Below are 25,855 nucleotides of genomic sequence, written 5' to 3'. Positions count from 1 at the left end.
TTGGGGGGGGGGGGGAGCTGTGGGGACTGCAGCCCCTGGTTACGCCACTGACTATTACCAAATACAATATAAATGACAACTTATAAAAAAATATAAAATAAATGAGCAATGAGAAATAAAAAAAAATTTCAGATTATATCTTAATTTGTAATACAAACATTTTAAAAAATTAGGTTTTTATTTTAAAGACACACATAAATATACACTTATTTCGTTTACATAATATTATAATTTAAATTGTACACATAACTTATTTTGTATAGAGGAAAGACTTCTATTATGAGATACTGAGTTCATTTTGGGTAAATGCTAGAAGTCTATGGGCAGAATTTAAAAAAATAATAGGTCATTTTGAAGGGAATTTAATAAGCTATAAGATAACGTTATATACAATTTAATTCAAATTCCATTTTTTTTTAAATTAAAGAAATGTAAAAAGTGAGCAAATCGCAAAGTCAAAAAATTGTGCTCCTAATATGGATGCTCTGAGAAATCGATAGTAAAACGCAAATTATATCAGTATTGCAATTAAAAAACTATATTTAATGTTTCTAAAATACGAACAAACACAGCCAGTGTGCGCGAAAAATAAGCATGCGATAGATTATACCCAGAACTCGTCTTTAGGTAGTTGGAATCGCAGAAATAGGCACTCGACGTTCATTCCGGTTATCCTTTTTATTATTGTACAATAACATTTATACTTTAACAACAATTTTCATTATAACATAGGAGCATGGGTTATTTCTTATTAGAAATACCCTGAGTATTTCATATTATGATTTCCACACCTTATGCTTTTACGATTATCAAATCTAATTTCTGTAATTAAACAATTCAACGTATCCCGTGTTTTTTATTAGTACGACCTTACTCTATCACTACATGAAGAATTTATTGCCAAATATTTATTTATTAAATAATAAACAAGATTTAAAGGCTCATCTTAATGAAACTTGAAGACATCCAAATTCTAAAATCTTTTTTTACAATGACTACAGGCATGATCTAATAATAAATTTTCTACTAAAAAAATAGTTTTCAATTCAAGAGCAATACATTTATGGTGGAACCAATGTATAGCGTTTATTAATTTAGCAGAAACGCCGCTATCTCATATTAGGCGCTGTCTCATAATAGGAGGCTTTCCTCTACATAAAAAATCAGGTAAGACATACATGAAACAAGCGAATCGATTAGCGCAGAGTCTAAACGCAGAGTCTAAATGTAAAGCCTTTACTCGTACGAAAGTCTATGATTTTTCCGAGAAAACATTTCTTCTTAATAATATTTAGAAATTTAATTGTTTCAAGAAAAATTGGTAATAGGAATTTTGATTTTTAGAGATTGGAGATCTTCACACTAATCCAAGAAAAAGAGAAAAACAGGAGTGTCAGAGAGAATCAGAGAAATGCATCAATAAACTTTTATTGTAAATTTAGCCTTCCATTTGCAATCTGGGTCTTTTTTAGTACAAGAAAAATTTTACTTTCAAATTTCTTCAAAATAAAGGAAGATAAAAACGGATTCCTTCTATTAAAATATCTTGTTAGTAGTGGAGCCTCATGTAACAGAGGTGTTCAAAAGTAACTCCGAATTTTCCCACATTTTTGGAAACAGTTTTTTTACTGGAACAGTAAAAAAAAACTTGAACTGGACAAAAAAACCCGAGATTACAGGCGGCGGAAGGAAGAATATGATTGTAGATAGAGGATTAATTTGACGCAAGACTACATTTCATAAATCTCGATCTTCGTCAATCGCAACCTACTGAATAACGACCGAATCCCAAAGGTATTCTTAATCAGATAATTATAATAACTTTATAATTATCACACAATTAGTTGAAGAAACTTTTAGTAAAACGATCAATTGTTTATTTCTTTTTCAATATGTTTATTTATCATATTATAATATATACGTTATTGAAGACCACACGCGACAAGCAAGGGTCATCATGACTTTAGAATCAACCAGCCTAATTTTTTCTTTGACTTTGATCACAGGTTTGTTTTCAGTGTCACGTATTTGCGAGTCAGCGAGTAAAATTACACGTCGAACGCAATGTCGACGTAGTTGATGGAGCCTATTCTGCTGGAGATGCCGTACTATTACGTAGGGAAACCGAGAAGACAACAGGGCCGAACAAGTAGGAGTACGCCGACGCCGGTCTGATGTAAGACATCGGTGTCATTATCGCGCGGGCAGTCTGTTCGCGACGAGCCGCGCACGATCAACAGCGACGGCGACGTCGACGACAACGAGGACAAGGGTGGTGCGAAGAGTTCGGTCGGAAGACCGCACAGGTGTGAAGACAGTTGAGAAGAACGAGGCTTCCATCTTACGACTCTCAATAGCTTAAAATACTCGTACAAAATTTTAAGCGCGGATAAAGCGACGCGAGTAGTGTATTGCGTGAAAAAAGGATTATGGAGTGAACAAAGATCCCAAATCTCAACAATTGAAATTTTAACGCGAGCTTATACGACCGATCCGGTTTTTATAAATCTAAAGGCGAGAAAGGAACGTAAATCACACAAAGCGATATTTATCTGCAAAACAATCGACAAAAAAAATTTTTCAAGAAATTCTGATACTCTAAATATACCTATATTGATGTTAAAATCACACAGATTACCGAATACTGAATACTGATATTGATAGTGAATACTGATACGCAGATATTGAGGAGATTATGCGCTTAGTTCACTTGTTTGGATCACGAAGATAAAAATAGAAAGAGACGAAATCCACTCAAAAGAATTTTTTTCGGGTACTTCTTGATTTTTATTATATTATTATTTAACGTGAAATTATGGATAAATTAATTACTTTTTAATTAATTTTTTCGTATTATTAAATGTTGCGATTTTTAATTCGATATTCTCAGTACCTAAAAAAAAAATATTAATTTAATAATGGAATAAGTAATAAAACAAAGAATATATCTTTTCCTTACACACTTTATTTTATATTTTACTAGATAAAGAGGATAATTTTGCTGAAGTATCTAAAAATTTAGCTAAATATAGACCTAAAAATAATTTTATTTAAACCATCAAAATAATCATATAAAACGTACAAGTTATCAGAATATTAAAACTTCTTGCAGAATTGTCGTCAACGTTCTATGTTAAATGTTCTACATAATTATTTTGACATTCCAACAAAATTATTTTTAAATCTATATCCAGTTAAATTAGATACTTCAGCAAAACCGTTTCTTCTATGTATCAAGTTTAAGAATACTTAAACACGTATGCTACTTTAATTTATTGTTATATTTAATTTTTTATTAGTATCTTATACATTATGTTGTAATATTCATCGTAATCTAATGTTTAGGCATCGCAGACAAAATTTTCATGAACATGAGAAGTCAATTAAGAGAATCTTAAAGAAGAGGAATCTTGAATCTTTTTTTATTAAGTGCAGTGCAGCAAAATGTGTTTCTTTCGAATCAGAGTGGTGCAAGACCAACAAGAATAGGCGTTTCTAAGTGTCATTATCAAACGTAATGGTCACCAAGCGACGTGCATATGACGTCGCTGTTCGCGAACTTCGAAGGATGTACGATGTTTTAAAACGTTCGAAGTTGCTGTACGCGTTTCCGTTCGGCAAAACGTTTGACAACGTACTCCGCGTTCTTGAAGAATATAATAAGGTTTCGATCATTTAATGTTGATCTTCGATCTTCGCGAATCAAGACTAGAGCTCGAGAAAAATTTACGTTCCCTCATAAACGCAATTTCTCCAGAAAAAAATCGAGGCTGAGTTTTCGACAATTATCATGCTTGCGTTTCCTTTATGAACGCCATGTGATAATGTCCTGACTTTAATTGGCGCGATAAGTCATAATTGATATTAATTTCCAATAAGTAGATAATACTCTCTAAAACTTTTAAAATAAAATTCATTCTATAAGAGTGAAATCTCATTCTTAAAGATTGAAAATTGAAACACTCTTTTTCAAGAGGGTCACTTTTCACTCTTTAAAGTGAAATCCTCATAAGAATTTAGACAGTATGTAATTATGTAATAGATCCGCAAACTTAAATGCGTATTCTCAATTTTATGTAATCCGAAGTTTTAATAAATGATTGTTTATACGTTCAAAATATCTATTTCGGTCCAATTGTATATTTGTGCCTAAATATCACTTGGCGTTTCTGCAGGGCGTTAAAATGGTGTCGATAAAGAAGCTCGGAATTGGCGGTGGAGTTTCGTTTATCTTCGGCATTCTACTTTGGTGCGGGTTCCCAGCATTGATTAAATCGCAAATTAAAAAGGTGAGTGAATGTTATGAATTTAATAATAAATTTATTTTTGTTTTGTATAAAATATTTTAATCTTATTTTATAAAGAAAATGTAAACAAATGATTACACATTTGTTAAGAAAGTGATATATTTCTATAACAGCAATATATATTTTTTACTTAAGCAATTTTCTTGTGTTATAAATTATAGATTTTTCAATAATTTTATTTCTGCGTACAAAATTAATTTCAAAGAGATATACGCATATATGTTTTTTAGATTATTCACAAGATTTCGTTTTCCAGGTTTTCACGAAAAAGTTGTTTATTAATGTTATATTACATACCTATACATATAAATATTTATGCTATATTAATAAATTTTCGTATAATTAAAAAAATTTTTGTCGCCATTCTCAGAAATTTTGCGTAAACGTCTGGTTTCTAAGTAATTATTATTTTGTAGTTTATGTAGCGTGAAACATTCAAATCATTCCCTGAAAGCGTATGTCACGAAATCCTTGAACCCAAGTTATGATTATTAGACTGCGGATATTTATGCAAAATACTTAATTGAATGTTTTGCATAAAATGCATATTTTGCATAAATTGCACATTTACAGATGGCATTCTCAATCTTTTTACTTCACCTTTTAATAATGCTTTAACGAACAACGATTGACTGCTAAAACTATCCGATAGTTAATATTCGGTTAAGTATTTTGCATAAATATCCGCAGTCTAATGATTATGTTGTTACAATATATTATTTTGACATCTTATTGCAATATAACTTCCTGTCCAAAAATGATAGAATTAATGTAATTTTCTTCCGCTACATGAAACCTAGACGCATTTTCAGAATTAATTTCGTGACCGGATAAACATTTATTTTACTCTCACAACTATAATTACCGAACATTCACCGACATAAATGTTCGCGTCTATCACTAAAACTATAATTTGTGCAATCCACATGGAATAGAGATTCATTTTTTATTGCAATGTTTGAAATAATATGCCGTCAAGTTTTCTATGAATAATCGAGAGCCTTGTTTGTAATCTGACAAGATTTAACATAAATGTATAGGCGGTTCAACTGAAACCAGGAAGTGAGATACGCGATATGTGGTCGGTTGTTCCGTTTCCACTGGATTTTAAGGTTTACATGTTCAATATAACCAATCCTGATGAAATTAAGGAGGGTAAAAAGCCGAGGGTGCAGGAAGTCGGGCCGTTTTTCTACGAGTAAGTAACTTTTACTAATACTCTCAATATATACGAAAATATACGATTTAATATTTGAAATCTAATGGTATATTTCAAATCTAATACTTACAGAATTTATAGATTTGACATCAGTATCTAAAACCAACTTTGTTTCTGTTCTTTTCCTATTAACAATTAAATTCTATATTCAATTATTCACATTTTTCATTATAGGTGCATGGAAGGAACAATTTTACTAAAATAGCTAAAAATTTAGATAGATACAGATCTGAAAATAATTTTGTTAGACACAAGTTAGTTGTTAGAATGTCAAAATTTTATGCAACATTGTCCATTATATTTGAATGTCTTACATAATTATTTTATTAGTTTATTAGTTTAATAAAATCATTTTCAGATCTGTATTTAGCTAAATTTTTAGATACTTCAGCAAAATCATCCTTTTCATGTGTAGCCAATTTTGTTTTAATCAGCCTAGACTTTTTTTTTATTTAATTCATATTAATAAAGAATCACATCTACTTTCGTAAACTTGTTCATTCTCGAATCTTTTAAAATATCAACATTCAAATATCAACTTCAGCGAGTACAAGGTGAAGTTTGATCTCGTCGATCGAGAAGATGAGGACTCCGTCGAGTACAGCATGAAGACAACGTGGTTCTTCAACCCCAAGAAGAGCAACGGATTGACAGGCGAGGAGATAATGGTATTTCCTCATCTCATGATTCTGGGCATGGTGGGAGCCACCCTTCTGGACAAACCCGCTGCGATCGGTGTCGTCGGTACGTACAAATGATTTATCAGTATTAAATATTTTCTTTCAATGTCGTGTATCGATTGCAGTCGCGAATCGGCTGTATCGCACAGGGTCGACGCGGACTATAATAATAAATGTGTGCCGGAAGGTTTAAAGTGGAACGTGAGATACGTTTTCCTATAGTGTATGTACACCTTGGGCGAAGGTGCGAATTATTTATAAGGTCTCCGTTGCCTCGATCGTCATCATATTTGTGACACGTGCATTGCCTCATGCGACGATTAAGTTCAATTAATAAAAATAGCGAGCAATTTACAAAAAATGTCATTATATTAATCTTAAAATATATGTCCATATTCTCTCTTGTTAAAATTTATTACCATTGAATAACGTAGGCAAAGCCGTCGATAGCATCTTTCACAAACCGGACTCGATATTCGTGACAGCGAAGGCAAAGGATATACTTTTCGACGGTCTACCTGTCGATTGCGACGTGAAAGACTTCGCCGGATCGGCGGTGTGCAATCTATTGAAGACGGAAGCGAAAGATCTGATACCGGACGGTGAAAATCGCTACAAGTTCTCCCTCTTTGGCGGGGTAGGTATACTGAAAAAAAATTTACTAAATCTTGATACATATTTCGTTGAATAACACTAATTGTATAAGTAAAAAAACATTTACTTACAACATATAAATATTTTCTTAATAAAAAAATAATAGTTAAATCAAATTAATGATTTTTGTATTAAATAAAGATATGTTTACATTTAGTAAATATTTAGAATTATTAAAACAAATTTTTATTAAAATTTAGTGTTTTCTCAGTGTGGTTTAAAAAAAAAAGATAAATTATTTAATACAAAGATTGTATATACATGTGTTTTAAAGTGCTTGAAGATAATAATGCTTTAATAAATGAAGAATATTCATATGTTGCCACAATTATTTTATAGATAAAGTTGTTTAAAATGTTCTAAATATCGTTGAGTGATTTAAGTAACTATTGTTTCTGAAACTATATATTTTTGTATTATATCTTTAGATAATGTGAACATTATTTTAACGTAATTTTGTAACATCCCTGATTTCTTGGAGATATGATGATAAAGTAGATAAAGTAGCCTAATTGCATGTTAAAAAAAACGAGTCATGCTTGGAGATAATAATAAACTATTATGTTGCATCTGGTAATCTAGCAGGATGTTACATTATACTTACGAAAAATGCATGCATAAAAAGTATGCAAAAATTACAAAAATTTATTACATTGTTCTTTAATAAAAGTACGATTTATTATTTCACGGAAAATTTAACGTTTATAGAAAAACGGTACCGGCGTGCCGGAACGTATGAAAGTTCTGCGTGGTGTTAGAAATTACAAGGAAGTCGGTCAGGTCTTAGAATTCAATGGTAAGCCCGCATTAGACATCTGGCCGGAGGATCACTGCAATGCTTTCAATGGTACTGATTCGACAATTTTCGCACCTTTATTCGGGCCGGACGATGATGTCGTCTCATTCGGCTATGAGATCTGTCGAAGTCTTAGTGCACAATTCGAGCGCCACACCAAAGTCAAAGGCATGCATTTACAAATTTTTTAATATAAAATTTAAATTTTACAAGAAGTGAAATTAGAATTGAGGCTTTAATGTCTCTCGAAATGCAAAAACATTTGCAGAATTATGCATACTTTGTTATTGAGAAATTATGTAACGATTTATATATCTTTTATAAAACTTATAATTATATAATTTTTTAAAATGTCGAAACACAATATGATGTGACACAAGTAAATATATATGTATATTTACTTTTATTTATTACTTTAACTTCATTTTTAATAACCATCTCGAATTCACAGGCGTTAAGACTCTCCGTTACACCGCGAATTTAGGAGATATGAGCACGAATCCTATGGAAAAGTGCTTCTGTCCAACACCGGAGACTTGTATGACGAGAAATTTCTACGATATGACGAAATGTTTAGGCGTCCCTATTATTGGATCTCTACCACATTTTTACGATACCGATGGAAAATATTTAGAGATGGTGGATGGCTTGCACCCGAATCAGGTGATCGACAGAGAAACAATATATTGCGATAATCATGATAGTTATAAGGAAATAATTTTATGAAATAACTATAACGAATTAAATATGAAAGATTTGTAATTTTGAATAAATGGTATTCATCGACAGGATGAGCATGAAATCGACATGGATTTCGAACCGATGACGGCGACACCAATACGCGCGCATAAGCGGTTGCAGTTCAATATGTTCATACAACCAGTAGCAAAATTCAAATTGATGAAGAATTTTCCAAATGCGCTGCTGCCTCTGTTCTGGGTAGAGGAAGGGGTTCTTCTCGGCGACGAGTTCGTCAACAAAGTAAAGATGGTGTTCAAAGTGATGGCGGTCGTCAAGTGAGTGTTGCGATTTGCGGCAATATTTTTTAAATAATTATATTTAACAATATCAATATAATGTTAGTAATAATAACTATATGTATAGTTTTATCAACAGTAAATGTATGATCGAAAATGACTATAATTATATATATATATATATATAATATATATACATATAGTTATTGTTACTATAAAAATTATTAAGATTACTATGATAATTACATGAATACAAGATGTTTTATTGCGCAAAATGGCGTCTAAATATATTTGGGACTAGTTTCTGATTGGTAGCAAATTTCTAATAGCTGCTTTATGTTGGTTTACAAAATTGATCAAATTTCTGATTAGAGAGAGAGAGTCATCCGACTGCAACATAAATGGGAATAAAACATTTGGTATTCTTATACGACAATTACTATCCCAATCAGCAAAAAAAGTTTCAAAAATGTTTTTTAAACGTTTTTTTTCATTGCAAAAAACGTTTTAAAAACATTTAAAAAATGTTTAATTAATGGGATAGATTCTTTTTTATTCATTAAAAAAATGTTCTTTTTACATTTAAAAAACATTTGAAAACATTTTTTTAACATTTAAAATCCGTTTATTTTACATTTAAAAAATGTTTATTTTAAATTAAAAAAACGTATTTTTAACACTTTATAACATGATTTTTTGTTATTATATGAATAATTTCTAAAAATGATTTTTTGACATTAAGTACATATTTTTTTCGTGATATTGGTAATTACCAATTGGTATAGTGCTATGTCACCAAAAAACATGTGTTTAATGTCAAAAAATTATTTTAAGAAATCATTCATATAATATTAAAAATTCATATTATGAAGTAATGTTATGAAGTATGTTATGAATTATCTCAAAATTTAAACTTGTGCTTTGCGGATCACAAATCGAAGATATGTACATTCCGCTGTATTTTATATTAAAGTTGTTTAAAAACTTGCACGTTTATAAAAGGTTAAGTGGATCCTAGTCCAATATTTGTATTTACTTTTTGCAATCGAGGGACATCAAAAGATTGCTCGTGTCTTAAAGAATTCAAAAAAAGGTTTCATTATTTTTACACTCGCTTTTTATCCAAAATTCACAAAAAAATTTAAAAATTATGACGAAAAGAATATATTTAAGTTACGTGAAAAGAATATATTTAAGTTACGTGTGCATGTATGTTACTAAAAACTATAATAAATGTGAAATAAATGTAAAACAAATGTGAATTAAATATAAAATAAATAGTAAATGAACGTGAAAAAAATATTTGTTACGTATATGTTACAAATGACTAATAAATGTGAAATAAATGTAAAATAAATTTAAAATAAATATTTTATAAACGTTTAGTTGACACACGAATTTTAAATGTAAATTAAATATTTTAAATGTAAATTAAATATTTTTTAAATGTTTAATAAATGTTTTTTTTGCAATGATAACCTACAAATGTAAAATCAATGAAGAAAAAATATTTAAAAAACATTTAATCAATGTGGTCTACTGATTGGGATGATTTAATTTATAGTCATTTTTTGGAACAACCACATAAATATCAAAAATGTTTTTCTTAGTATATAATTTAATTACACGTGCCATGCAATCAATTTAACACCATTCTTATAATTACTTCCTTTGTACTACGATTTGCAGTTTTCTAAAGTGGCTGCTAATACTTGGAGGGATAGGCTTGGGCGGCGCGGCTGGATTTTTCTATTACAAGAATCGCGATAGCGGCAAATTGGATATTACAAAAGTTACTCCGAAGACCAGCGGGGACAACAAGCCGGAGAAGAGCTGGCCACCTGGGATGAACATCAGCACAATACAAGCGGCGTCGGTACCGTCCAGCCTCGACAGAAATTAAACCGCTTATTAGCGGAAAGCTAATATGAATATTAACGTCGCAAAAGTCCATCTCCCTTCAGTCCCAGATATCTTTCTTTAACTAAAATTATTGTTAAAATATATATAGTTGAGCAGGCTTTTTCAAATATGACGAAGGATAAAAGTGTCTTGAAAAGAATAGGATAACAAACTATCCTTTTTTCATGAAAGTAAAATAAGGATTTAATGTGGCGGCATTAAGTGACTGAAGGACTAAAAGGGCTAAAGTTATCACGACTATAATATGTATAATAAACAATCATGGCAATAATGTTGTTACCATGCATATCTGGAGCTGACATTTTAGCCCAGATTTACCAAAGATAACATGACATTTCAGCCCAGATTTACCAAAGATAAATGCGGTTTTTCTTTAAAAATGATCAATCTCGAGAATATATAAATAAGGATGTAGATAAGACTCAATGCGTCATGTGAAACATAATTGAAATTAATTATTTAACTACCTCGTTGTAAGAATGTTACAAATCTCTCATTTTATAATGCACTTGTAATAATGTACACTGTACAGTATGAATCAGCAGTTCTTAATCTTCGTTTCTCGGTTCGTGAATCAATTATGTAAATATATATTTGAGGATTTTTCAACTTTAAACTTTATGAGAATTTTAAAACGCGTTTTATGCCGTTAATACATGAACTTTGATTTTATAATATAGCGATTCGGCACGCAAAGATATAAAAAGATTAAGGACCGCTGACAATAGACATACATAATTAGTTATACTTAATGAAAAGGAACCGTTTAGATTTAGAGATTTTAAGTATCTTCTAATAGATTAAATACAACAACTATCATCCGACTAGATACAAAGCGAGTAAAAATAGCGAATACCGTTAAAGAAATAATATATTTATCTAATTTTGTCGAAATATATAAATAAAATTATTTTTAAAATACTAAAACTAAAAGACTAAAAATTTACACGTTTATTTTAACAAATAAATACACAATTTTCACTACGTAAGTGTCATTAATTTTTGCAGACGATAATCTTATGAAAAGGAAAACATCGATAAGCGTCAACAAAAATTCTCAAATCATAAACAAATGCATTAACAGATATAAATTACATATTATTTATATATGTAATTATCATTTCCTTCTAATTATTTATATTCAGACTTTCAGCTGAGTGTCAGTAGACCATCCTTCCGCTTATTTTCTGTTCATCTTTTACACAGCAACACATATCTATACGCGCTCCTGTACTCGGAGCTCATCACAACATAGATAACAGGATTGATGCATGTTGTCAGATAGATGAGTATGTAGCCGGCGATATTGAGGCCCTGCCAGTTCTGAAAGACCGCCCCCTGAAAAAGCTTCGTGACGGTGATCGGCAGGTAGCACACTAGAAACGACACGAATATCACGAGGATCATCTGCAACAGTTTCCGGTCCTTGGCGGACATTCTGGGCGTAGCGTACTCGACGCCGTTACACATTCTGCCGACACTCATGAACTTTGACTGCCTGCGAAACGCCTTTCTTGCATGAGATTCGCTAATTTCTTCGAGTGGTCTGGAATCCAATCGATCCGAGGGTTCGCCACCGACGATCCTCTGGAGTGAGGACTCCATCATGAAGGATGCTTGACCAGTCAACCTCCCTAGTCGACTGCAAGGGTTTTCCGACAATTTCTGTTGCAGCTCGCACTGGTTCCGATCAAAAAACAGTTTCGTTTCTGTGAAGTCCGATTTCTCGATTGCACGTTCGTCCACGAATGGTATATCTCCCGATAGGCTGGCTTCTGAAGCATCGTAACCGTTGTTGGACTTTGCAATTTTCGTGGTTTGATCATCTGTATGCATATTCATCGTACTATTCGTTTTTTGTTCGTGGATTAGCTGCTTGGACGATGATGAATCTTCATTGGCGGATGTGGATGGTAGTTCGAGATTCCTTCCTTCGTTTGGATTAAGAAAAACCGCTTGCATCGATGAGAAAGGAACGCAGAGGACAGAGAGCTCTTGCTCTCGATTTTTCGTAGTAGACGGTTGCTGTAAAGATGATTAAAACGATAAACTAAGATTTAATCGGTGTTTAAAAGAATATTTAAAAGAATATAATTAAACTTTAATAAATTAAATAAAAAGTTCATTTTAGCAAAATGTTTATAACATTTTTTAGCTATTTTTTTAATTTTATAATTTTTTAGCTATCGTATTAATTTTCTTTTATAATATACTCTCTGATTATTATTAATGTTTTATTTATTTTTATTTATTTAATTTGAAGTATACAAATTCAAAAGTGTATCGTCAAGCATATAACTTTTTTTAACATAACGTATAGAGAGATAAAAGAATCTCTTTTCTTTTTTATTCTTTTAAATGTATTTTCTGCGATTTACTTTCCCTTGAGTTAAATCTTTTATCTTTTCTTTTGTTACAAAAATAAATAGATCTTACGTCATGGCTAGTTTCCGTCGGTTCTACATTGAAGATCTTCACTCTGCTTCTACTCTTCGAAGCAGTTTCGCGAACAATGTAGAAAATCCTAGCATAGCAAACGATAATAGCGAGGCAGGGTATTAAAAATGCGAGGACAAAAAGGAACTCTTTTGGACTCCTCCCGTTTATGTCCGGCAGAATCGTACAGGATCCAATAACAGGATCCAATCCAAAACGTCCGAATCGTTCGAACCACGTGACGACCAGCAAGCCAAAAGCAATAATCCATATCGCCAAAACCATCGGTATTAAGAACTTCGTTTTATACAACCTTTGAATAACATTCAAATTAATTTGTAATAGAATTAAGAATATAATTTCTTATATAAAAATTAACAAATTTAAAATAGAAAAGATTTTAAATCAAGACTCGGTTTTTGAAAAAATTTTTTTTTAAATTATTACTGTAATAATTTTATTTCTTTATTAGCTTTTACAGGCTCAATAATCATTTAGTATTCGATTTATTAATAAAAAATAGTTTTGAAAAATAAAATATTTGCATGGAATTAACAACTTACGTAGAATAGAGACTAGGATGACCGATCATGACGTAGCGATTGATTGTGATCGCGAGAACGCTGAAGAGGCTGACTGCAACGAGGCCGTACCTCAAGAGCGGAAACAGCCGACATAGAAGTGGTCCGTATAACCACGACCTATGCCAGAACGTTGAAGTTGCGAGTGGTAGATTGAAACAGCAAAACATCAAATCTGATATCGAGAGATTCATAATGAAGACCGCGGTAGCGTTCTTTAGCTGTAACAAAATTAATTGTAAAAGGTTGTAGAAACTTTAAATTAAAAACAAAATTAATATTAAAAATAAAATTTAAATTACAAAAATATTTCCTTACAAAATATCTTTATTATGTTACTGGAATCTGGAATTGCTTTTTAGAATTTATTTGGAACACTTAAATAAATCATTTTGTATTTAATTATAATACTTTATTGTTGTACGTGATTAGAGCAGATATTTGATAATACATGTATAATAACAAAGAAATCGTTGACGTGAAAATTAATTCGCGAAATTATCGAATAAAAACTCTCCCGAATTTCTCGAAGTAAATACTATAAAATCGATGGAGACTTCTCGATTCAGTTCTAGTTGATTATATCGGAATGGAGTACGTGAACCTTCGTGAAAACATATGATTGTATATGCGGTCGGTTCCGCGTAATCGATTCCAAACTTAACTCATTGATGATTGACTTTGGTGAGAAATTTAGCCATAGAATCGTGCCGACGACCCCTTTTTCAACCTCATAATCGATGTTTTTTAATAACAAACATGTTAGAAACAAAATACGTTCCACTATTCATAGAACAATTATTTTGTATTTGGAACTCTCTCTAAAAATTTGTATTTTTAAAATCAAATGGGTATATTCGAGCGTAAAAGAGAGAAAAAGTGAAAATGGCAATAAAAAATTAACATGTAAGATTAATAAAATATAAAACTTAAATAATATAGAATCCTTTTATGAAATAAAACTATTAAGAATATGAGACTGAGGAATATTCTGTATAGTTTAACGTCATTGCAGCTTGGATTAACACCTTGTAAGACTAAAGAGATATAATGACTCGAGGTAAACCACTCTGGCAGCTTTTAAAATTTCTGCGTGTAAGCAATGCCGGAAACTTGAGTAACTTTACATGATACGGATTCAGTATACTAAAGCCTTTTGAACACGAGTCGGGAAAATTATTGCAATAAGTAGCGCAAAACGATTTACAAATAAAAATGCGTTATTTGTACATTAAGCATTTCAGAATATTTTCTTTTAGAGAGGAATTTAATTGTAAAAACATTAGCACGATGGCATATTATTATTTTTTCGAATTGCCCTTCTTTTACAAATCATCATTGTTTCTTGCAACGTCCAAGTTGCGCGAAATTCATATCGACAAATCTACTGATCGATCAATTTTCAGCTTGAGCTGTGTTTGCTTTTTCTCTACTCGCTTTTTCTTTTTATTATTATCATATTATTTTTTATACAAAGTTATATAGGATAGGATTTTTTATACAAAGTTACATATCATTTTTTAAACAAAGTTACAGCTACAGTTACCTTTTTGGTGCGAAATAATGCGATCACCGTAATGAGATTTCCCGGAATGCCGACCAGCATGAAGAGTATGCAGCAGGCGGCGGCAAAGCACAGCAGCCACCGTGGATAGTCAACGAAGAGGATCACTGATCCCGGATCCTGCAGCATCTCCTCGATTGCTTTGTCGCCGCTGCTGTTGCGTCCGGTTTCGTTGCTCGTCATCCACCAGTGTTTCAACATCTGTGGAAGACCGAACTCTCGTCGAGTACGTCTACGAATGTCGTGTCAAGACCGTAAATAGAGTCTTGACATTTTACATTTCGCTAGATATTTTATTTATCTTGATACTTTTAGAGGGAGAATCCTTTAAAATAATAATCAACAACTGTTTATAAATTATTATTATATACAGGGTGTCCCAAACTGTTTTGCCAATCACTTTTGTGTAGATGGAACGGACTAAACTGAGTCGAAAAGTCCTCTACCATTTTGCAATTTTCGTAATAGTTAACAAGATATTAATTACTAAAAATTGCAAAATATTGGTCTTGAATAATTTTTTACTCAAATGCTATCAATTTTACAGAAAAACTGCAAGAGACAAAAATCATTTATTTTCTTCTTATAGAACTCTAAGAATTTTTTCGGAATTTTTTATCAACTTTTTAGTACTGCATTTTCTTATTTTTACCAACATGAGAAAATACGGGATATTAAAAAATATTCTAAAAAATTCTGAAAAAATTCTCAGAACTTTATGAGAAGAAAATAAATTATTTTTGTCTCTCTTGCAGCTTTTCTATAAAGTTCATAGTATTTGAGTAAAAAATCGTTCAAGATCAATATTTGGCAATTTTTAGTAATTAATTTCTTGTTAACTACTGCAAAAATTGCAAAATGGTAGAAGACTTTTCGACTCAGTTTAGTCCGCTCTATCTACATAAAAGTGATTGGCAAAAAAGTTCGGGGACACCTCGTATATAATCTATTTCATCCATTATAAGAGAGATTACATAATATAGAGTGATTTAAATGATCGTAATTACTTTCTAGTAAAAACTTTGAGAATGAATCTCAATTAGGAGAGTAAAATCTCACTTTTTAGAGTGAGATTTCACTTCAAAGAATTTAGAAAGTAGTAATTATCATGTCGTGATTAAGCGACACTTTGTCACCTTCGTAAAAATTATGCATTATTATATATTATATTGTTTAATATAATTATACTTTAATTACATAGTATGTAATTAAGAAAGTTTCTCGGTAAGAGATGTGCTCAAGAATTTACATGGCTCTAGTCTGAAAATGTACGTATTTTTTATTCTTTCCTTAATTATTCGTTGTGTTGTACACGATCCCGTTTAACAACCGACACATGTTTTGCCGTTTCAGAGGCGCGAATTTTGCACACCATTTGCGCGTGTCTATGTGTTGGATCCAGCACGCCTCTTTTTTCTCCCAACGGTGCCAGTGCGTCGGAAAGGAACAGAGAGATCTATTTTCGCCACCTGAGACGATAAACTCTTTCGCGAGAGAGTAAACTCTCAGACGTTTCTATGGTCCAAACCGGCCTCGCGCGACCTGTAGTCTCGCAGAGTATCGATGGTCAGTTCATATATACAGTCCGGCATAGTCGCGAATCGTTGCCGACAGCCATATCAATTTTCGCACACAAATTATAAGTTGCTTTCACTAGATGCATTGGAATGAGCGAACAAAAACGTAATATAAAACAATAAAAATTGACAACACACTGTCTGTTTTTTATTAATAAGCTTTCTGAATTGGTGAACCTCAAGGAACATATAAAAATCAATTTTAAAAATGACTTTATTTTGATTCTTAATAAAATTTTGATTCTCAATAAAATTTTGTAACAAAAAATTATCATTTTGACTTTCATGACGATAAAATAAAATCGTTTTGATTTTTTTTTTATTTGATGTTTCTTGAGATCAGTGCAATAAATTGAAGTGAAATAAATGTAGTTTGTTTAATTCACTTCATAACTTTGCACTGTATATTGCACTGTATATACCAATTCAGAGAGTTCATTGATAAAGAACAGACGAACAATGTAAACGTTTTAACGCGATTTAGCTTTCAACTGTTTAACAAAAGAATTGTTTCAAATAAATAATAGAAATTCCAGATTTTTATTTCATTCCACGGCATTACGCTTACCTTTGCGAAAATAAAAAACACTGATTCTGATTCATCGACAGCGATGATTATCGATAGTGATTTAAGATCTTCGTGACGATCTTTTCTCGCTCCTTTCGAAACCGGAATGACGTTAGTCGCGTCTCCAATTTATTTCTCGTCTTGTCGGTTCTCATGATGACTTTGGCATTGCAGACTCAAGTGGTTCCTTCTGGGAAGCTATAAATTTCATCTGTCGCAATTTCTTAATATTATCGGTGCAATATATTTACGGTAACGAGAGGATCTACTTTTATGATGAAGTCAAATTTAAATTTATTTGCTAATTCATGACACGGCAAGGAAACACAAAAAGAAGGAATAGAATTAACAGATGTGCGAACGAAGTGGATCTGGTAAAATTCACGAATAAACTGACGGAATTATTAGCAAGAATCAGTGTGTATACAAGAGTATGCACTTTTCGCGGATGCTGCGCTTGCGCCAAATTCGACTCCTCCTTTTATTCCTCTGTCGAGATAATTTCCTTTTAGTAACCGATTTGATAATTATAGAAGACATTTTTTGACCATCTTTTATTTATTATGATAGAAATTTTTTGCGATATATCGAAATGTAATATAAGAGATAGTTGCGTTAAATTTTACAAAAATAAGATAAGCACCGAATGAGGGCACCGATCATCAGCCTTATTATAAACAATTTATTGTGTAAATTGGGATATTACATGGTCGACGACGTGGTAGCGAAAGTGTTAAAACGGTGCCAGTCAGCCCCATGTCGCCGATATGCCACTCGTGGTAAAGCACCTACATGTCTGATGATCGAGAGCGTACCGTCCCCTGGAAACCGAGAGCGTCCCTACATCCTTTTTAAAAATAATTGCATTTTGTTAGTAGTGGGAGTGAGGGGGAGAGCCTTCCAGCTGCGCACAAACGATCGCGAGCGGAAGCGTGCGAGTCGGAAGTACGTTTCCCCATTTCGCTGCTTGTCCGAGTTCTGAGGATCGCTGAAATCTCCGGCTATAGGAAAGTACAATAGAAAAAAATGTACTAAATTTCAATAAATATATGTTTGAATAGTATTAAATGTAAACATATATTTATTTGATGCAAGAACCATCAATTTGATTTAAGTATTACATTTTTTTATTGAGTAAATATTTATTTACTGTAAATTTTGGATTAATAGAGCTTGTGAAAAAATTAATTTGTAAAAGTATATCTGGTAATCGCAATTAGTGGATTATGTATACAATTTATTAATGTTTTAAATAATATAAGAAATTAATTAATTAATTTTCTCTGAAATCTATCCTTGATGTTTTCGTGAACATATTTTTGATTAATTAAAAATTAGTCTTTTTTTATTACATAAAACTTAATAGTTGATAATTCTTTAATTCTCTACAATAATCTCTTTGCTTTGTGATGATTGATATTTTTTAATCTATCATATTGCGTATCTATTACTCGCCGGAAGAGCATCCGGCAAATCTAGGACGCTGCACAAACGTGTTATTAGTATTATATCCATAAATGGATTGATTGTTATATTCGACATAAATAAATTACACCGATAATATCAATCTTCTTTTACGAAAATAGATCGGAAAAGTCAGAGTTTTGGACGATGGAATTAATTCCGGACAACCGCGACTGGATGCGGGTCTCCTTTGTGACGCGTGAAACTAACGAGACGTTCGATTAGTCATACCAATTAATGCCGCCGGTCGGTTCCACTTCGTTAGGTTTAATTCACTCTCCTCGCCGTATCTTCAGTTTCTTACGTAATAAACGCGCCCACTTAATAAAGAGTGGCGATCTTAGATATCAGTTGACCGCGAGTAGGTCCGCAGTTACTCAAATACGAGTTCTTACGCGAATTTGGTATACCAAATATGGTTCGCCATGAGCTTACATGTATAATATTGCGGTTTGTACTTATCATCGCAAGATAGTTAATTTTTAATCGGGCAGCTTATTCCGTTGAAATTTTAATTTTATTTGATATATTTTTAACAATTTTTAAAATAATAAATATTCTTAAAAATTTTCTTATAAAATACCTCGATTAAACGTAATAAAATGAATAAAATTAATTGTCTCATTTATTTATATTATAAGTATAATTAAGTATCTTATATTATATGTATTGTATATACATACTATATTATAATTTTGTAATATACTTACATTATTTATATTTACTTTAATGTAGCATTTAATTGTTTCTGATTATTAACACTCTTGTTGTTATACATGTACCTCTAATGCCTCGTACATATCCGCGTATGACTCACGAGTTTCACAATGACCTTTTTTTTCTTTGAAATATGTTTGTCTCTTTTTACATTAAATGACTGTTTTGTAAGCAATCAAGACAGAAATAAAAATCACGTCAAATAAGATAAGAAACATTTTAATCTCTTTTTCGATAGAGATACTTAGAAGACCGAAGGTAAACATTTCTTTATATCCTACGATATTTCTTAAATTACTTCGTATAAGGAAAGCCTTACAAAACGATCAATCGATCAAGATTTGTAATTTACATCGTCCTAATTAAATGAAAGAACGCGATATACGCAGTTTCAGCACATTCCGTGCAATTTACAAAGAAGCAGGCCGATGTGTCACAGCGGAAGGTTCAACTGGATCTCCTTCGCCGAGTCTTGGGTGCAGATGTGCCATCGCACACACCGCTGTTCGTCATCAAGACCATACCGAGCCGCTCCCCCGCAACTCCCTCTCCTTTGCCACATCTTTTCTTCCTCCTCCTGCGGTCGCCCTACTCGCGGGGCCCGTATCTAGCGTGTGTACAATCTGACGGAATGCTGGGTAAGCAGCAGTCCATTCACGGTGCCCGAGCAACACCGGTGGTTCACGCCGGTGGTCCCCGAGTCGGCCCGGTCCCCGTAGAATCGATTGCGCGCAATTGAATTCGCTAGTTGTCCGGATTACAACGAGCGAAGCCGGAGATATTATCCGATATAAAGAAGTAAACACATTCCAAGATAGTTAAAAATAAAATTTGGAATAAAAATCTATTTTAACTGGAACAAGTGCACTCCCGCGAATGATAACAAATGGGATCAGCTTCCTTTCGAAGAAAAGAACGTCAAATGGACTCTGTAAAAATTAATTGAAAATTTAGCGAAGTGAAGTTCCTTGGAGAAAATTGAAGAAAAACAATTATATAATAAAACGGAGAAGAAAAGAAAATATTCGAGTAATATACCGGATCGACAGGATAATTGATATCAAATCAAATTTGTCAAACTAGTCAACTATTAAAGAAGACTGACGACTGAAAGGAAAATTGTTGCATGTCTTGAAACAATCCTATAATTAATTCTCAGTCTAACATATTATGAAGTGACTTTTAATCGTCTCTTATGAAGACAGAGGCAAGGACGCACTGAAGAGGAAGGCTGTTGTTGAATTGAAAATTCCTGTCATATTCTTCAGTCAACAAAAGTCAATAGATTTCTCTCTCACTCTTTGATTACCTGGTTCGATGACAAACTTATGGCTGGTTCAAGATAAGAATAGCTAACGAGCGGTAAGTGACGTACGAGAAATATATTCTAATTTGTTATCTATATTCTTCCCTTTCTCAACTTTTACAGCATATCAATTCACGGTATACTAATTTAATTAATGGTTAAAGTCACATTTCACGAAACATAACCGATTTCCACAAATCAGTCTCAACTTAAAAGAAGATGAAATAAGATAACAGATAATTGCTCGCATATTCGATTAACTGATTCTTTAAAAAAATGTTATCCCACTTGATCGTAATCATGGTTTTCACTAGCGTGAGTCCTCCCGATCTCAAGGGCGGTGTTGGCCTGCGATCTTGTGGGACCATTGCCGAGAATCGGGCAAAAAAGCGTGGCGAGTTGATGTTCCCGAGGGGCAATTTAGAAACGTGACGTGGAGAGAATTATGACGCATGGTGTAGCATTCAATTAGCTGGGTCGTACCGAAAGTTAATGCGAAAATGGATCTTCAAGCAACTATAAATGAGTATACGAATACTTATTGAACACAATTATTCAAATTCCAAAGATGATTAATATTTCATAAATAATAATTAATATTTCAGAATTATTGTATAGATTTTTAAAAATCTTACGACTTCATAGATCATTATTACTCGCTTTTTGCACGTTTGCGATATATATATATATAAATTTGTTTAAATAAATTAAAAATCTCCGTAAATATATATTCATGTAAAAAATAATAGTTGTAAGAAAACATTACGTTTTAAATTAGTTCAGCGTGGGTATTTTAATGTCACCCGGAGTATAACATATTTGGCGCTAAATGTACAGTATGAATAGCACGACACATGTTTTGTGTCGTACGTGCAGACATTTGACATCCACACCACGTGGTGATCTCGTGGGCGAGAGTTGTCGCGACTCGATTGACTTTCAACAATCCTGCACTCAACCCGTGTGCATGTATCTTTTCGCACATTCGGTATTCACTCATTTATACCTCGAGATCAAAGATTATACCGTCAAAACGACGTAAAAAGCATTTTGCATACATAATAAAGATTACGTAATAATCTACATTATTACTTGTTTTAATTTTTTCTTATCGGTTTATTTATTCTTATCGGTCTAATTTCAGTGGATAATTATTAATAATAATGATTTTGTATAGGTGCGGTTTATTTTATTAAATATCTCCTTCAACGCTATGAATAAGCGTTTCAAAACGATGATATTGGTATGTTATTCAATGTTAATTTATATCGGAGGAGGTAAATCGATGGGTTCCGATCCGAAGTATTACACGAGTAGCTGATATAATCCTCTGATAAACGTAAATCCGCGTGCAAGATTTAAACGCACCTCTAATCAGCGAGGTGCAACGAAACGGCCGAGACGCGGATCGACGATGCATCGACGATTCGCGCCGACTCGGTCTATGTACTTTCACCGTGACTCAACTTGACTCATTGCCGTTCGCCGTATGATTAACACGGAAATCATTCAGTGACGTCAATTCGTCGCCGAGGACTTCCACGGAACAAAAAATAATTCGCGGTTTTATGCTGCGTCTTCCTCTGTCAACGACGGTTCGATTAAGTCTCGTTCATTGAATCAAATTTATTGCGTGAATGATATCAAAATTAAATACAAGTACGCGCCTATTTCTAAGTCATATCTGCAATCCGATCAGACTATTCAACTATACGACGATACTTTGCCTAATAAAATTATATCTTTTGACCTAATAAAAAAATTAATAAGCTTTTAAGGGGATGCTGGAGTGTCCTGTTTTACCATTAATTTTTAAAGAATCTTTTCTCTTAATTGTGTTTATGGATTAAAAAGTCCTTCTCCACAATTAAAGTATCGACAACACAGGCTGCCAGCTACAATTTAATACGAAAAATGAAAGAAAATTAAAAATTGTAGTTTTGTCACCGGCTCCTGCATTCAACAATATGTGCTGCATATAAGAGTTTCAGATTTTACCCGTTTAAAATAAGTAGCCAGCAGCCTACAGAAAACCTCGAAGAATAATCATATGCTTTTAGAAACGAGGTAGGGGTTTGGTATAAGAGAAAAGAGTCGCCAAAAATTTCGTTCGTATACTACGAATAAAATTGACGTGAAGCCATGAAACCGAACAGTATTTTAGTTGATCTCTTTCTAAGAGATGGCGTTGCAATATGTTAGATAAGGACAGATGAATGCGTTTGAGCGAGACACAACGATATATAATAAGTATAAGAAATGAATGAAAGATGTCACTATTATCGAATTTGGAATTTTAAAAAGTCTGTACTATCGACCTTGATTAAGTTCGACCGTTACTCCAGCATCCCCTTAATGTTAATTCTAATAAAAACCATCGCAATAATTACCAATATAGATTTTCCATTCATGTTATTGAAACGTGATCGCATTATGATGATAGCAACTGTTTATTTCGATACAAACGAAGGTTATATATACGTTTAAAAATAATTTCTTTTAAATTTAAAGTTTTAATTGTTTTAATTAATTTCTCTCTTGTTAGATTTGATTTTTGTTTTAATTGTCAATTTTTTCACATTTTCAATATTTCCTCGAGTTTCTTCTGATAATAATTTAGTGCGGTTATGATAATATTAAATATCTCGACAAAATGTATGAAACGAGACGCGACGCGTTAATGCGTTCCCATGTCTTCCGTGGCTTTCATCGTTTTTTTTTTGTCGCGAGGGGACGCCTAGTACCGGGTGTCCGTTAATTTCCCTTAATTAAGCTCAATCGGGGTTAATGCACCGCGGGTTGACCCCAGTTTACCAAATCCAACGCACCCTTCGCAACTATGCGTTTACACATAGATCATAATCGCTAATCGATAAAGGGATTATTCGCGGTTCTTCGTCGCGATTCCTAAAATTAACGTAAGCGAGAATGTGCATACTTTTCAAATCTATAGATGATTTCTCGTAAATTTATTAAAAATGTCTTGAAATTATAATATACTTCTATTTTATAATGGAATTACAATATAGAAACTTAAAATTATATAATTACATTAATTATTTTTTTACATTAAATTAATAAAATACATTTATAAATAATATGAAATTAATTTAGATAGATAATTTGAAGAAATATAGCAATAATAATATCAACACTTAAAAGTAATTATTCAAATTGATAAAATTGATACGTGCCTATTGCCTATTGCACGAGTTTGTAATAACGAGCCGTTATACATGTTTCAATAACACAAGTGACTCACGCATCGGTGACCCGCAGTCATTAGTAAACTTAGTTACTTAGCGTGCCTGCGATCGAACGGTCGGAGACAGAATAAGAAAGATAAATCGCACAACTTATAGATTTTTAAATGTACTAATCGCTATGTGAATTCGAATACCCGAAAGATGACGTAAAACATTTTAACATAGATCGACGTCACAGCTGTATTGTTCGATTCAAATAGGAAACGTGTTTCACCTTAATTAGTATTCGTTTGTAATTAAACAGAATATTTAACTTTAAGACTTTCTCCTAACGATCATTAATGATTGTAATTATCGAAAAAACATAGCCCGCAGCAAGAAATAGATTGATGGGATTATAATTATTGAAATCTGGAATTAATTTCAATAATTTAGTGTTAATGAAACATTTAACTTAATTTTTAATTAAGTGTGAAATATTCTCGGACGGATCGGAGTGATATTGATACACGAAAAATAGGGGATTATAGTGATGTTCATCGTGAGAGTCTCGCATTGTCCTTCGTAAATTCTCCGGACGGCCCATTTCCGTCGGTGGCGCCCTTCGTCATGAGCCCATAAATAACAATAAATTCTTACGGCTTGTCTTTCCAAACGTAAGATTGTTCTCCAACCGTTGTCTACGTCAGAGAATTATTTTAATGCGCAGAATCGCACGCGCGGAATTTGCATAACGTAAATGTCAGACGTCCCACACGTCTTCAGACAATCGTTTTTGCGATTCGCTCACTTAGAGTCTTCAGCATCTTTAGGAATAGATATGATATACATATTCGTTCGGAACAGGAAATGCGATTTATTGAAATAAAACAAGAATGAAGAAGGAACAATATAGAAATTTAATTGCGTATAAAGAAATAAATGTAGCATATGTCACACACATTATTAAGTTAATCCTTTTTAATTACTGATAATAATTATATTTTTGATAATAGACTCAATACATTTTTATTTAGAAAATTATTACAGTTCTCAATAAGTTTTACTTTTTATAATAAATCTTATAAGAATATATTAATTCGATAAATATTTATAATACATAATTTTAATATTTTTAACAGTTTTGGAATTTTATGCTCTTATGAATCTTGTTGAATTACAATAAAACAAATGATTAATCCAGTGCCACACATTTCTCTGTTGCATTTCAGGAAACAGTTTTGAAATAAATGCGTCGTGTTACATCCGTTTTGCGTCAGATCGCTTCAAACAAGTGTGTCGCGTCGTACCGGAATTTTAGATCGCGGTTTCCTCTTCGTGGGAATCCCATGTCTGTCTCTTTTAAGCCCGTATCAGACTACCGACTCTGACTGCCGATCAATAACGGACCAATCACAATAAGACTGATTCAATGTGATTGGTTCATTATTGGTCGGCAGTCAAAGTTGGCAGTCGGGGTGGCTTGCAGAGTCGGTAGTCTGATACAGACTTTATGCGCCTCACCGTAATGTCGCAATTGTGTTCCCTGGCACGCTAATCATTACTGATCACGAAGACGATAAATAGTAATAGTAATATCAATATTTGGTAGATAACGAGAATCGATCTAAGCTTAAGATATTCCAGTCTTGTTTTCGCTAAAATGCACGTGTTCTACTAAACTACGAGACATTACTATTAGTCATTCGCTTTAGTCATGCGTTATGCCGCATTCAGATGCGGCGTATACTGCGTGGAGGTGGCACGGTCGGATATCCACCTCTTTGAGATGCTTGACCAAAGTGAGTTGTGTGCGCGCGTTTGTGTGTGTGTGTGTGTGTGTGTGTGTGTGTGTGTGTGTGCGCGTGCGTGCGTGCGTGCGTGCGCGCGCGCGCGCGCGC

General features: G+C 32.7%; 3 protein-coding genes across 5 annotated transcripts in view; 2 read left to right on the top strand and 1 right to left on the bottom strand.

Annotated features, from left to right (window-relative positions):
• The first annotated feature begins 2,220 nt into the window (after window positions 1–2,220).
• On the top strand, window positions 2,221–11,442 carry LOC108758871 (sensory neuron membrane protein 1). 2 transcript variants are annotated; one of them, XM_018504075.1, is made up of 9 exons: window positions 2,221–2,306; window positions 4,176–4,289; window positions 5,348–5,505; window positions 6,071–6,270; window positions 6,641–6,843; window positions 7,569–7,824; window positions 8,108–8,319; window positions 8,446–8,672; window positions 10,323–11,442. In XM_018504075.1, the coding sequence occupies exons 2-9, from the start codon at window positions 4,185–4,187 to the stop codon at window positions 10,534–10,536; spliced, it is 1,575 nt and encodes a 524-aa protein (XP_018359577.1). In that variant the 5' UTR covers window positions 2,221–2,306; window positions 4,176–4,184; the 3' UTR covers window positions 10,537–11,442. The 2 variants fall into 2 exon arrangements, with proteins under 2 accessions (XP_018359577.1, XP_018359576.1); XM_018504074.1 differs by lacking the exon at window positions 2,221–2,306 and adding an exon at window positions 3,518–3,664.
• Window positions 11,443–11,733: 291 nt separating this feature from the next.
• Window positions 11,734–15,338, bottom strand: LOC108758873 (protein trapped in endoderm-1). Its single transcript, XM_018504077.1, has 4 exons — window positions 15,120–15,338; window positions 13,556–13,794; window positions 12,993–13,305; window positions 11,734–12,581 (listed from the first exon to the last, which is right to left on the bottom strand). Exons 1-4 carry the CDS (start codon window positions 15,336–15,338, stop codon window positions 11,748–11,750), a joined length of 1,605 nt encoding a protein of 534 aa, XP_018359579.1. The 3' UTR covers window positions 11,734–11,747.
• A 4,782-nt stretch (window positions 15,339–20,120) lies between these two features.
• Window positions 20,121–25,855, top strand: part of moody (G-protein coupled receptor moody) — a 13,043-nt gene continuing 7,308 nt past the window's right edge. For both annotated transcript variants that reach the window (XM_018504100.1, XM_018504101.1), the window contains exon 1: window positions 20,121–20,825. The gene's annotated coding sequence lies outside the window, so the exon portion shown is untranslated. The remainder of the gene's footprint in view (window positions 20,826–25,855) is intronic.

The sequence above is a fragment of the Trachymyrmex cornetzi genome, unplaced genomic scaffold (genome assembly GCF_001594075.2).
Source record: "Trachymyrmex cornetzi isolate Tcor2-1 unplaced genomic scaffold, Tcor1.1 scaffold16, whole genome shotgun sequence".
Lineage (NCBI taxonomy): Eukaryota > Metazoa > Arthropoda > Insecta > Hymenoptera > Formicidae > Trachymyrmex > Trachymyrmex cornetzi.
This window is presented reverse-complemented; position numbering and strand designations above follow the sequence as displayed.

Bases quoted from the DNA above. Each gene is read 5' to 3' on its own strand.
- LOC108758871 (XM_018504074.1), top strand. From the start codon at position 3,518: ATGGTCACCAAGCGACGTGCATATGACGTCGCTGTTCGCGAACTTCGA. The intron at 8,320-8,445 runs GTGATCGACAGA...ATTCATCGACAG, and splicing joins ATGGCTTGCACCCGAATCAG to GATGAGCATGAAATCGACAT. The intron at 8,673-10,322 runs GTGAGTGTTGCG...TACGATTTGCAG, and splicing joins AAAGTGATGGCGGTCGTCAA to TTTTCTAAAGTGGCTGCTAA.
- LOC108758873 (XM_018504077.1), bottom strand. From the start codon at position 15,338: ATGTTGAAACACTGGTGGATGACGAGCAACGAAACCGGACGCAACAGC. The intron at 13,795-15,119 runs GTAACTGTAGCT...ATTTTGTTACAG, and splicing joins CATTATTTCGCACCAAAAAG to CTAAAGAACGCTACCGCGGT. The intron at 12,582-12,992 runs GTAAGATCTATT...TCATCTTTACAG, and splicing joins CGACGGAAACTAGCCATGAC to CAACCGTCTACTACGAAAAA.